Below are 14,243 nucleotides of genomic sequence, written 5' to 3' on the forward strand. Positions count from 1 at the left end.
GCAAGAGACAGTTTTTTTTAAGATTAAACAAAAAACAGTATGAAATAATTTTTTTTGCGATTCCGTCGTGAAACTACTTACTTTTCCTGTCATTCTTGAACGACGAAATAGCCTACTTTTCTGTACCAAAAATAACAGAATCGAATAGCAACACTTTTCAAAATAAATGCTGAAAAGTTCTACTTTTCAGCACTGAAATGGGTGCTGAAAAGTTGAACTTTTCAGCACTTGTTTTGAAAAGTAATACTTTTCAACATTTTTTTTATTTAAACGATTTATTGACAAAATACATGAAAATTTGACTTAAAATTTCACTCAAAGGGTGTTTTTCGGAAATGCAAAAAATGTTGTATGGAACTCGTTGCAAAACTTGATTTTTTCAGCACTCGTCGTATTTATCCAACTCGGTGAACCTCGTTGGATAAATGTACGACTCGTGCTGAAAAAATCCTCTTTTTGCAACTTGTTGCATAAACTACTATTGATTCTATGACAATTTCCGGAATTCCATTTCCCGGAATGTACGTTTTCCGGAATGGACATTATCCGGAATGGACGTTATCCGGAATGAAATTTCCCGGAATGGACGTTTCCCGGAATGGACATTTCCCGGATTTTTTTTATATTACCTGATATGAGAATGAATGGAATCTTGCCTACTCACTTACTTGTGGTTAAGAATTATTTAGTTTGTACTCCGTTGGTTTTGACAACAATATTAATATAAATACATGAATGATAAAAAGAAAGTGAAATGTTCGGACATGAACAATAGAAGCAAGTGTTGACTATTGAAACAATACTTTATCAACCACCACGAGATGTAACAATGTAGATCGATAGATATTAGATGTTTTTTACATTCTTTCAATGTGTTGTTATGTAAGAATTTTTCCTTCTTTTGTTAATCATTTGACTTATGTGACTAAATTCTACCATATTTAACTATAAAGCAGAATGATTATTTTCAAAGAAGGGAAAACCTGAAGAAAATAAAAAGCTTTTCAGAAAATCAATGTGTAATAAGTTCTGTCAAAAAAATTTATAGCTTGAGTGTATTTTTAAAGAATGAAAAACCTCAAGGAAAAATACATTATACATTGATTTTCTGAAAAGCTTTTTTTTATCTTGAGATTTTCCCTTCTTTAAAAATACACGTTTTTTCATCAAAGTAATGGGATTTTATGTAAGAATATATGCGACAGTAATTAGGGGTACACTACAATAGATCAACTATATGGTCGAAGTAGTCTTAAGTCCCACAAAAAAAAATGTAAGAATTATCCCTTCTTTTGTTAATTCTACTAAATTTCAACTAGTTTTTGTTAAGGAACATTGCACTATAAAGAAGAATGTGTGTGTTTTTTTTAAAGAAGGGAAATCCTCTAAAAAAAAAAAACTTTCAGAAAATCAATGCATAATGTATATTTTCTTGAGGTTTTCCCTTCTTTAAAAATACACGATCTTTAATCGATGTGATGGAATTTCGTGTAAGGAATTTCCCTTCTTGTGTTAATCGGTTGACTTTTGTGACTAAATTCTACCAAATTTTATTATAAAGCAGAATGTTTATTTTCAAAGAAGAGAAACCTCTAGCAAAATGAAAAGCTTTTCAGAAAATCATAAGCATAGGTGCCCAAAACCTATTTTTCAACATTTTGCGTCTGCCTCGGGATTCGAACCGGCGACCTCTCGATTGTGAGTCCAGTGTGCGGTCCGATTGATCCACACAGGCAGACATGAAAAGCTTTTCAGAAAATCAATGTATAATGTATATTTTCTTGAGGTTTTCCCTTCTTTAAAAATACACGATCTTTAATCGATGTGATGGAATTTCGTGTAAGAGATTTCCCTTCTTGTGTTAATCAGGTCACTATTGTGACTAAATTCTACCAAATTTTACTATAAAGCAGGGTGATTATTTTCAAAGAAGGGAAAACCCCAAGAAAATTTATAGCTTGAGTGTATTTTTAAAGAATGAAAAACCTCAAGGAAGTACACATTATAAATAGATTTTCTGAAAAGCTGTTCATTTACTAGAGGTTTTCCCTTCTTTGAAAATAAACATTCTGCTTTATAAAAAAATGGTAGAATTTAGTCACAAAAGTCAACAGATTAACACAAGAAGGGAAATCCCTTAAACGAAATTCCATCACATCGATTAAAGATCGTGTATTTTTAAAGAAGGGAAAACCTCAAGAAAATATACATTATGCATTGATTTTCTGAAAGCTTTTTTTTCTAGAAGATTTCCCTTCTTTAAAAAAAACACATTCTTCTTTATAGTGCAGAGTTCCTTAACAAAAACTAGTTGAAATTTAGTAGAATTAACAAAAGAAGGGAAAATTCTTACATAAAATCCCATTACTTTGATGAAAGAAAGTGTATTTTTAAAGAAGGGAAAATCTCAAGTTAAAAAAATGCTTTTCAGAAAATCAATGTATAATGTATTTTTCCTTGAGGTTTTTCATTCTTTAAAAATACACTCAAGCTATTTATTTTCTTGACAGAACTTATTACACATTGATTTTCTGAAAAGCTTTTTATTTTCTTCAGGTTTTCCCTTCTTTGAAAATAATCATTCTGCTTTATAGTTAAATATGGTAGAATTTAGTCACATAAGTCAAATGATTAACAAAAGAAGGAAAAATTCTTACATAACAACACATTGAAAGAATGTAAAAAACATCTAATATCTATCGATCTACATTGTTACATCTCGTGGTGGTTGATAAAGTATTGTTTCAATAGTCAACACTTGCTTCTATTGTTCATGTCCGAACATTTCACTTTCTTTTTATCATTCATGTATTTATATTCCACGGCTCGTGGATGTAACTTCTGGAGGTCCTGGTCAATAACGGAGTAGCAACTGCGGGTGGGCACCTATGCTATGATTATCATTCATGTATTTATATTCATATTGTTGTCAAAACCAACGGAGTACAAACTAAATAATTCTTAACCACAAGTAGGTGAGTAGGCAAGATTCCATTCATTCTCATATCAGGTAATATAAAAATAATTCCGGGAAATGTCCATTCCGGGAAACGTCCATTCCGGGAAATTTCATTCCGGATAACGTCCATTCCGGATACTGTCCATTCCGGATAACGTCCATTCCGGAAAACGTCCATTCCGGATAATGTCCATTCCGGAAAACGTCCTTTCCGGGAAATGGAATTCCGGAAAATGTCATAGAATCACTACTATTAAACAATTTTTTTTTCAATATTACAAGTTCAATATTATTTCAAATCTGGACCAACACAAGAAAAGGTTGCATAAGACTTTTGAATCAGGAAATATTGGTGTCAGATAACGCGAATTTATGAATAGATTATACCGGAATTTGAGATTTTGAAAAGCTAAAATAATACGTACATAAAAAAATGTTTTCAAAGATTTTTTGACAATATTGTTTTTATTATCAAATACCTTTTTTATATTTTTTTAAAATAATTTTTGTGTAAAACCATTAAAAATTAATAAAAGTAATAATAATTAATCATGGGTTTTCCATATTTACAATGACGGTTGACGTAATATTTTATTTAGTTCTATCAACCACATGAATCAGGTGAGATTCTACAATTTGAAGACCATATATTTTATATAATTTAAAAGATTTATTTAAATAAATTAATAGTATTTTTTATAAGCGCGAAAAGGTAAAATGTTTCAGTGCCGAAACTGTTTAACATACTACAAGTCAAAAAATGACTTTAGTGTAAGTTTTGAGAATCTGAAGAATTTAACCCTCTCCCGCCCATGGTTACTCCAGAGCACCAAAACTTTGAACTCAAATATCTCGGAACTGACAAAACTTTTCATGGTGCTTTAAGTTGCAGGTGTTCATGTAGAATGTATACTAACATCTCCTCAAATTTCATCAAATTTGGTTAAGCACAAGCAAAGTTACAGTACGAAATGTAAACGAAAATGGGCCAATTTTAGGAAAATAAATAAGACCTATTTTCAAAGGCCCGTAAAAATTACCAAACACAAAATTTTATGAAACAAAAAATGTTTTGCTATCATTTGAACTTTAGACTAGAACCCCTGTGAATAACATTGTGAGTTTGGACCGGTTTTGAGTGGTTTTCAACCTTTTTTATTTGGTGCACCAGAGCACCACCTAGGCATATGAGCAACTAAATATTCAGGAGCACTTTTTTCTAAATTACAGAAAAAACTTATTTTTATCAAAACAAAAGTTTATAAACGTTTTGACTATTCATAAACAAGACAAAACATTGTTATTAGACCGATGGTTTTATTATTTTCCTTATTTTTCATGAAAATGGTTGTTTGTGAGTTTTTAAAGAGCCAATCAAAGAAATCTGAAAATGCAGAAATTTTAGAATTTGTTATTCAAACTTCAGAAATATGGTCTTACAGCAAAGCATAAGTAGTTTTTAACACATTTCGAAGCATTTTCAAGCAACTGAACCAATAGATTTGAAGAAAACGAGATTTTGTGATTTAAAAATAAAAAGTTGCTCATCTTCCTGATGGTGCTCTGGTGCACCACTTCAAATTCAACTTTTTTGCACCAATTCGATGTTTGTGGGTCAAAGTAAAGTATTTCCTGCATTATTGTACCAAAATTTAGCCATTTACTATTTTTACGATAAGCAAACAGCTCTGGACGTTAGAGGGTTAATTGTATTGCTAGTTGTATTGTTATATTTGAATAGATTGGAAACAAACGTGTTTGGACAACGATGATTATAATATTACCATTAACCACCTTATAGCATAATCTCACAAGGATCAATAAGAACTACTTACATTACACCCGTCCAAAAACAGACCCGCCTTCTTCGCGAGCTGAACGTTAATTTTTGCCAGTGAGTCTTTGTACTTCGGCTTGGAACTGACCACGGGCGGCTGCGGCATCGCCGGAACCATCGACGAGTTCGACGTCATGCTCATGACGCTCTCGTTGATGGTGGAAAAGTTGCGACTGTTGCCGTGCGAAATCATCGACAGCTGCGTGCTGTCCGGGTTAAAGTCCCTCGAGGAGTCGTCCTTGGTCGGGGTCGAGGACTTGATGCTTTTGACCTCGTACGGCCCGGTTGGAAGGGCGTATCCTTTTTCGACGCTGTCGACGATCCAAGCCGGAGTGAGACATTCTTTCTTGCAGCGAACCGCTCCCCGGAACTTGTCCGAACCGGTGTGGTCCTTGTCCAGGATCAGAATGTCTGTCAGTTCCGATTTGAACGCTCCGATGTATTTGCCGCCGTTTTCCTCGATCAGCTTTTTGATCTGAGTCCGTTTTCCCAGCGTCAACCCGGTGGAAGTGATGGTCAGCGAGTAGAAGATTGGAAGTGCGTGCTTTGCAAACTCCGCGTCCGTCCCGTAGACCATCTTCTTCAGACTCTGCTCCCAAACATCCCGAACCCAAGCCGGATGCATGATCTTCAGCTTAATCTCCGCGGCCTTTTCGTACTTGACCGACTTGACCGTGCAAGCGACCAGGTGTGTGCACGCCCCCGTCAAAACATCCAAGTAATACCCGCCCATCTGGCTGACCAGCTGGCTAACCTGCGCCTTCTCGTCCGGCTTCAACCCGGAACTGCACACGATCAGATTCCTCATCGCGGTCGTCATCACCGGGTGCGTGCCCGGAGGAATCGGCTGATCGTCCAAAAAACAACTGATCAAACACCTTGGCCCCACCAGCACCGCCTTGGCATCGCGCACAAACTCGAACGCCCTCCCGGAAAACTGCTCAAACACAAACAGGTGCTTCTTCGTCAATTGGTCCGGCCGGAAGCGAAGGCACTCGCTTTCCTCCACCCAGCTGACCTTCTCCTCGAACGCGTGCTCCCGGACCGTCTGTAACGAAAGCGCAATCGTTAAGCTGTCCAACGGACCGGTTCCGGACGACGACTTACCGTGTACGCCATATGCATGTCATCGGAGGCCGCGTCAATTTCGGTGCCGTCCTTGATCACGAAGAACATCTTCACCAGCTGCTGCTCGGAAATTGATTGGCTCATCTTTCTGTCGTCTGTGCGTGTGGTCCAGGGGGTTTTTGTAGTTTCACCAACAACCTCACAACGCAGGTTATCCGATTTTTCAACGTAAACAAACCGATAGCCGCGATTTTGAATTTTTTGACAGACCGTTTGGTGGGAATTGTTGGCAGGGTTGCCAGAATTGCCGGTGACTTTGCATGGATTTGGGTTAATTTCGCCGAATGTCGTTTCGCAGAATGAAAATATTGCGGATTTTTTTTAATTTTATGTTGTTCTAAAGAAAATAATAATGAAAGTTTGTTTTTGTAATATTAAATCACCTAATATTTAATTTTTGTTTGTTTTATAAGGCATTCGTCAAAAATTTACTGACACATTCAAACCACGGGATGCCACAGAAGTTAGTTTGTTTGCATTAACCCCCTATTTAGGAATTGCCTTTTAAAGATTTTTAGATTATAGGGGAAATAAACCCATTTTAAGCCTAATAAGCGGTCTTGTTTGAATGATGTTGGATAATCTGGAGTGTTCCTTGAAATTCAGTAAAACCAAGTACACCAACGAGTAGAGCAACTTTTTGTGAACATTTCTGTTTATTTTCACTTTTATTAAAAGTTATGCTATTTCTTTTACAAGCATTTTAAAAAAATATTTCAAAAACGCATTCTAATCAGTCGTGTGCATTGGGCCACGCCCATTTTTCTATTTTCAGCTTAGTTCTTTTTTTCTTCCAACGTTCGTTTGGGTCTGCTTCGTGCTGCCAAAATTGATGAAATTTTGAGCGAACACTCACGAAAAGTAGCATTTATAGAGAAAGTTTCCTGGCAACACCACAAGCGCTGCTGGTGGTGTTGGTGGCCACCCTTTGTTCTTTATTTGCCTTTGTCTCTCGCTCGGTTTTCTTCAGTCTTCGCTTGGAATGGGTCATCAAGATGGAAACGTCAAAAGACTTGCTAATTATTTACATGTTTCGGGATTATTTTTCAAGTGAGTGACTAAGTAACGGTCAAAAGAACATGTTGCCGGTAGTTGGAAGCAATTTTATATCTTAAGCGCTTTGAAATCGTTAGCGCAAGTGAAAAGATATTGATGGTGACTTTCGTTAAGCAGTTAACCTCTGATCTTGCGTGTGGATGTGTGTGCCACCGAAATGATGAGAAATGGTCTCGAAAAATAGAAATTATGATCAAAAGTGCATTAAATTTGATCTTTTTGGCCAGTAAGTGGCATAAATTTGCGTGCTTACTCGAGGCGGTGCTGTTGCAGGTAAGTTTACAGCCTAAATAGTATTTTTGGAGCTTTAATCGAGCATCAAACTCTCCATATGACGAAGATAGGTGTTTGATTAGAAAGGGTATATTTCCCCTAGTTCTTTAATTTTCAGATGTTTCAGTTATTTTCTATTTTTTTAGATTTTAAGAATTATTAGATTTTTAGGTTTTAAGGATTATTATTATCAAAGTTTTTAATATTTTTAGATATTATACAGTCCAGACTCGATTATCCGAAGGACTCGGCAAAATTTCGCTTCGGATAATGAAAAACTTCGGATAATCGATTCACGAAAAAAAAATCAAGAGTTTTTTTTTTAAAGGTTAAATAAACTTTTGTCTTTCATATGTTTATAGGACCTCCCAAGTAACCAAACAGCACTAAAACAAGTCAGTGTTTAGCACTACAAGCGCTTTACCAGCTGTGGGTTACAGCTAAGAAGTTTTGACATCTGCACTAAAAGCGCTTTTACAGCTGATTTGCAGTCGGTTTTGGACTTTATATTTCTGATTTCCAGCTGGCCTCTACTGTTGTTGATCCAACCCTGCACAAAACGTCAAAAAATTGGGAGAGGCAAAAATGTTGCTCTCTCTTTCCCTCATTTTCGTCCCCTCCTTCCATTCTATTTTAAGATTTGTTTACTATTCTATGTTACCGACGCTGCTGACCAAGTGTTGAAGAGCCGATTTTTTTGATTGAAAGTGAGATGTCGGAGATGTAATGCCAGGACGACGACGCCAGGAGCTAGATGTTGCCGCCGATGGGGGAGATTCCTGAGCCTAAGCCCACACGCCCAATTTGAAGATGGCTTATCTCAGAAGTAGGAACACCTACAGATGGTAGTACCTTGCGTAAAACCTATTTTCATTTACTGAGACAGACACTGTAGGCAGCAGATTCCTCCAATCCGGCCAAGGATTGTAAGAAAAAAAAACTTTAATTTATTTTGATTTCCTGGTAATCCTGAAGCAAGCAATTGCCGTTGACGTTTGGCACCGGAATGGCCCGGGTAAGCCAACGTAGAAATGCATCCTGTAGAAGAGATTCTTCTATAATCCTTCTAAAAAACATGAATTAAAACTGAAAAGCATGAAATTTCGATGAATCTCGCACACCGACTGACAGCCGGTTTTTTTTCTCCGCTGGTTTGTTTTGGTCGTACTGGCAGAAGCTTGGAATGAAGGGATGAACGAGCAAGAGATATTTTTATTTTCGTTTGCTTAGTTCTCTCTCTTTCACACCACATCTGTGTTGCCAGTTAAATGGAAAAAAATACAGCAGTGTTGCTAGCAGTAGCATTAAACCAGCTGCATTTCAGCTTATACTACAGCAGTTGTTTTAGAGCTGATTTGTCATCACCTTAGCTGTTTTAGAGCTAACTTGCTGTTGAATGCTAATAAACAGCCAATTTATGATTTTTCTTAGTGCTGGATGGTTACTTGGGCGAGTACGTCATGATGGAGTATGGTGCCGCCGGATCGAGTCTAAAGATAAGACTCCCGCGATCTAGTCTAGTTCCAGCCGGTGGCGGTGTTTGTCCGCAGCGGGCGAAACAAATTCACCGCGGAAAGTGACATGGCTTTAGTGGAGGCGTTCCGACCGGACGTTTCCTTGCCGCTGTTTGATGGCGATACCGACGGGGAGAGTTAGAAGAAGCGCAAGCAGAGGTCAAAGGAATGGACCTCCGGGAGTCGGGAAAGCTAAAGGGCGGTTCTGTGTTGGCCCCGATCGTGGGTGGTTACTATAAGAAACTGCGGGCGAACCGATGCCGGAGGACGGTCGTTTTCCCCACCCACTGCATCTACTCCGAGAAGCAAAACATTGTCATCCAGGTGTCATCGTTCAATGCACATGGTCAAACAAATGATAAATTCGGCAAATAATTTGCGGTGCAACCGTACGCGTTGTCGCATGGGGGGAAAAGGAAGAGGAGGGGTCGATATTGTTTATTTTTTCATCATATTTAACAATACAAAAATAGAATTAAGGCTGAAACCACAAAATTTAATAAAAAGAAAATCCAAGGCGACTACGAAGTTCGTCTCTCGTCGAACTCCAAGATAAGGGGTGAGCCTAGAGGTGAAGATACCAAATTAGGTCAAATCTAGATTAAATTTTCAAAACAACCTATCCCTCATGGGTTTCCTATGCAGATAGGGCCTTTTGAAAATTTAATCGAGAAATAAGTTCTAACATGCATTTGCAACAGCTAGATGCGTCTGCAGCGTAGACGCGTGCAGGAAGTAATCGGCGGCGACTTTTCCTTGGCCAGTGCGAACGCGTCCCGTACGAGCTTGGCACTGTCTCCGATGAACATTTGCACCAGCTGCGGGCCGGCCAACTTCAGGAAGGTCGATTTTGTTTGCGTATTCCCTTCGACGGATGAATTTCCAGGTTCAACGTGTACTTTGCGTCATCGGCAGCACGACGGCCTCAATCTGTTCCTGGATTTGCTTGTCCAACCAATGTCCTTGTACTGCTCGGTGGTCCGTTCGTCCACCTCCATCGCCTTGACGCGCGCGTTGTACTCATCCGGAAGTGTCTCTAGGATAAGATACGAATCCTTGTTCACGCCGCCCACCAAATCGCCCGTTTTTAGCTTCTCCAGATCAACCAGGCCAATCACGGGCAAAAAGTGCGTCTGCCGCGTTGAAGTCTTGATGACGGCGCGCTTGCCCTTCCGCTGGGAGTCCAGCACCACCACCGCCGCCTCGTATTCCTCCGTCTCCTGCGGGTCCACATCCAGCAGCTCGATCGACTTGTCCTCCAGGGTTACCACACAGACAAACAGACGGGACACTCGAGTGCCGAACCATCGTCCTCCAAAAACGGTTATTTCAAATGCAATTTTGTTTCGGCATCCACTCACCCGGCGCTGATGGCGCTGCTGTCGTGACAGCTCGCCCGTCTATTCTCAGTGTGTGTGAAGCGTGTTTTTGTTTTTAAGTTGAGCGTGAGCACGTGCGAAGCAGCAAATGAGAGCACAAATATTTATGGAATTCTGGAATTCTAACCGTGAATCACAATCCAGGCTTTCCAGGACAAAATTGGGGCAGTCTTGGCCATAGCCTCTTGCCCCACTATTAACCCGGTAGGCCTGCTCAACTGCCTGCCGATGTCGAGGTTGCTGCTGAGGCGCCGGCTACTGCGGAGGAAGCCGGATCCTGTGGTGGAGTCTTCGGAGCAACCTGCTTACCCTTCGTGGACTGCTGCTCAGATTGCTGCTGCTGGTCGTCCTTTTGGCCTTTTGGCGATGTTGCGCCACTCAATCTTTTTCCAGTTCAGTTTCTGTGGTTCTGTTTCGATGTAAATTTTGCGGCAGCGTTTTTTGGAATCTTTGCCACTTTTTGCTTTTGTTGTTTGACGCAACTTAACTGCGCCGTGGACACGTTTCCCGTAGAAATTTCCAAAACGCCCATCGTGGGGATTATTTCCGGTAGGTTTGAATTGGATTTATCTATTTCGGCGGCCACTACTGATGTTTTCGTGACCAGGGGCATCTTGTTGATGATGGTGTTAGGTGTAATGATTCGAGGTTTCGGTGGAGGAGAAATCTTCGACAGAACTTGGTAGCAACTGGGAGGACCAGTGATTTGGTCTCTGTCGTTGCGGTTGTGGTGCGTCGTTGCTGGTGCTGCCGTATGATTTGGCTTATGAAGTTCTGCTATTGGAAACGGAACCGACCCACCGCCATCTTCGGCCTTCGGTGTTGATTTTTATTCTTTTCATCGAGTAGCAACAACAAAATTATTTCGATCAGCTGTTGATGTTTACAATCGTTTAGGCTTGATTGTCTCACGCATACATTGACGTGGCACATGACAGTAATGGGTTTGTATTGGTATGTTTGGGCTGCGCTTCGGCATCAGCTCACCAGGCAGCGCTGGCGTCGCCGTGATTTGGTGATTTGATGAAGGACGATGGATTTCAAAAATAATTTGTATGGAGAGTCACGTCTGTTTGTCTGTGGTTACCATCTCGCTTGCTGGCTAGCCTTACTGAGTCCGGAACACGCACTTATTTCAACACAAAACAATGGAAAATCCGGCTTTACTACGCTGACCCTAGAAATTGCCGGATGATAATAGAGCACCAGCGAATCTCCCGGCCGGGAAATGCAACTGAATCTCTGCTGCATGGGAACTAACGTAGCTTCAACTCCGTCCCGATTACTCCCCGGAATTCTACTCAGCTTTGCGACCCAAAAACATTGGCCGGAGAACAGTAAGAACCAAGAGATTTGTTTTGTTTTGTAAACAATCAGCAGTGAGCGCTTTTGCGATGACAGCTGTGAAAAAAACACTGAAATAAAATTCATAGAGGAATCGTGTATGCACGTAAATATGGTAAATATGGATGCACATACGGATCAACTTATGAAATACATGCAATATATTTGGAGTGACCACCTCGTGGTCCCGTCAGATCTTTTATTAATATTTTTTGAATTTTATGTGTCTACTTTTCTGACTTTAAGTTTTTTAAATTCTTTATTTAAATTGCTTTATTTCATCACAAGTATTTTCATTTTCTGTAAATCTTAGTTCCAAACCGGATTTTAGGGAATTGTACCTATTCTCATCACTTTTGCAGTTTTTTGCTATTCAACCAACATTTTTAGATAAATTAACATTGAAGAGTAAGTATAAATTCGGTGAAACGACATTCGGCAAAATGGCCAAATAAAAAAAAAAATTGTTGAAACCAAGGTCTGTGCAAGTTCAGACGAAAAGTCTGTACAGATCTGCTAGTGTCCAACAACCCGGGTTCTCCTGTACTGCCAACGTGAAAAAGCAAAAACTTTCCGCCTCAGTTGAACTCGCGAGCTGTCATCTTCCCAAAGTACCGTGTTTCTTGTGCGCCTGAAAAAATAAACGTGACCAGCTCGTTCCGCAAAATCCGCAGATCCATTCCGACAAAATGTACGGTTCCCAGCAGCCCATTCTCGTTCTGAGTAAGTACCAGCGGACGGTTCATTGGGTGGGGGATGTGAATTGACCAAATGTGGCCACTTTCAGGTCAGAACACGAAGCGCGACAGCGGCCGAAAAGTGCAGCTGGAAAACATCAATGCCGGCAAGGTGAGTCATTTTGTGGTCTCCGTTTTTTTGTGTGTGGGTCGAAGAAGGAAGGGAGGTTAATTTATTTCGTTTTTCATGCTGCTTCAGACGATTGCCGACTTGATCCGCACATGTTTGGGACCGCAGGCCATGCTGAAGATGTTGATGGACCCGATGGGCGGAATCGTGATGACCAACGACGGAAATGCGATCCTTCGGGAGATTACGGTCCAACATCCGGCGGCGAAGAGTATGATCGAGATTGCCCGCACCCAGGACGAGGAGGTGGGCGATGGCACCACTTCGGTGATTGTGCTCGCTGGGGAGATGTTGGCCGTGGCCGAGCAGTTCCTGCAGCAGCAGATTCACCCGACGGTCATTATCCGGGCGTACCGGGAGGCGTTGGAGGACATGATTAAGCTGCTGCAGGATGATGTTAGCGTTCCGTTGGACAAGGCCGACAAGAAGAAGCTGGAGGATGTGGTCAAGTCTTGCGTTGGGACCAAATTCATCGGCCGTTGGTCCGATTTGGCGGTCAAGATTGCGTTGGATGCGGTGGAGACGGTCATGTTGACGGAGAATGGTCGCACCGAGATCGACATTAAAAAGTACGCCAAGGTAGAGAAGATTCCTGGGGGGTCGATCGACGAGTCTTGCGTGCTGCGTGGTGTCATGTTGAACAAGGACGTGACCCACCCGAAGATGCGTCGTTACATCGAGAAGCCCCGCATCGTGCTGTTGGATTGTCCGCTGGAGTACAAGAAGGGCGAGAGTCAGACCAACGTGGAGATTGTCGGCGATCAGGACTTTAGCAAGCTGCTGCAGATCGAGGAGGAACATGTGGCCAAGGTTTGTGCCGATGTGATTGCCCTCAAGCCGGATGTCGTGTTCACCGAGAAGGGCGTCTCCGATCTGGCCCAGCACTTCCTGCTGAAGGCCGGAATCACGGCGATCCGCCGTCTGCGTAAAACCGACAACAACCGGCTGGCTCGTGCTTGCGGCGCCACCATCGTCAACCGAACGGAGGAACTCACCGAGAGAGACGTCGGAACCGGTGCCGGTCTGTTCGAGATCAAGAAGATGGGCGACGAATACTTCTGCTTCGTCACGGAGTGTGCCGACCCGAAAGCCTGCACCATCCTCCTCCGTGGTGCCTCCAAGGACATTCTCAACGAAACGGAACGTAATCTGCAGGACGCTCTGCACGTCGCACGGAACCTCATGCTCGAACCGCGTCTGCTCCCGGGCGGTGGCGCCGTCGAAATGGCCGTCTCACAGGCCCTCACCAACAAACAGATCCAAGGTCCGTACCGTGCCGTCGCTCAAGCCCTCGAGATCATCCCACGCACCCTGGCCCAAAACTGCGGTGCCAACACGATCCGCACGCTGACCGCACTCCGGGCCAAGCACGCCTCGCATCCGGCCGGTTCCGGCCCATGCACCTGGGGCATCGACGGCGAGAGTGGCCAAATTGTCGACATGAAGGAGCGCGGCATCTGGGAGCCGCTGTCCGTCAAGCTGCAGGTGTACAAGACCGCCGTCGAGACGGCCATCCTGCTGCTGCGCATCGACGACATCGTGTCCGGCTCGAAGAAGGCGAACGGCGACGGAACCGGTGCCGCGCCCGGACAGGCCGCCATGGGCATGGAATAGGAGCTTTAGTTTTAACTCTCACTCACACCAACAAACTCACTTAACACACACACACACACACGATTATAATTTTTCTTCATAGTTTGTACTAATTTACACCCGCGCTAATCGCATTTTCCCCCTCTTCTTTAATTCATACGTTTTCATACTTATTACGCACGTGTAACACGAAAATAAAAATGCATCAAAAAATAAAGCTGCAACAACTCTGTGAAACCAAGAAGCGTTACAATAAAGAACAACGGTTGAACCGCGCAGTGTTTAATTCCAAA

At 41.8% G+C, this 14,243-nt stretch overlaps 3 protein-coding genes across 3 annotated transcripts in view; 1 reads left to right on the plus strand and 2 right to left on the minus strand.

Annotated features, from left to right (window-relative positions):
* LOC120414316 (DNA topoisomerase 2-binding protein 1) overlaps positions 1-6,153 on the minus strand; it is a 34,714-nt gene extending 28,561 nt beyond the window's left edge. The window contains exons 1-2 of the mRNA XM_052709990.1: positions 5,904-6,153; positions 4,795-5,844 (exon numbers count right to left, since the gene is read on the minus strand). Of these exons, the coding sequence (XP_052565950.1) occupies positions 4,795-5,844; positions 5,904-6,008 (1,155 nt within the window). The 5' untranslated portion in view covers positions 6,009-6,153. The remainder of the gene's footprint in view (positions 1-4,794; positions 5,845-5,903) is intronic.
* A 3,315-nt stretch (positions 6,154-9,468) lies between these two features.
* LOC128093410 (26S proteasome regulatory subunit 6A-A-like) lies at positions 9,469-10,325 on the minus strand. The gene is made up of 3 exons (XM_052710022.1): positions 10,274-10,325; positions 9,723-10,058; positions 9,469-9,632 (listed from the first exon to the last, which is right to left on the minus strand). Exons 1-3 carry the CDS (start codon positions 10,323-10,325, stop codon positions 9,469-9,471), a joined length of 552 nt encoding a protein of 183 aa, XP_052565982.1.
* A 1,731-nt stretch (positions 10,326-12,056) lies between these two features.
* LOC120426575 (T-complex protein 1 subunit gamma) lies at positions 12,057-14,243 on the plus strand. The gene is made up of 3 exons (XM_039591360.2): positions 12,057-12,213; positions 12,278-12,339; positions 12,427-14,243. The coding sequence occupies exons 1-3, from the start codon at positions 12,180-12,182 to the stop codon at positions 13,969-13,971; spliced, it is 1,641 nt and encodes a 546-aa protein (XP_039447294.1). The 5' UTR covers positions 12,057-12,179; the 3' UTR covers positions 13,972-14,243.

This window comes from Culex pipiens, chromosome 3 (assembly GCF_016801865.2).
Source record: "Culex pipiens pallens isolate TS chromosome 3, TS_CPP_V2, whole genome shotgun sequence".
NCBI classification, from domain to species: Eukaryota; Metazoa; Arthropoda; class Insecta; order Diptera; family Culicidae; genus Culex; species Culex pipiens.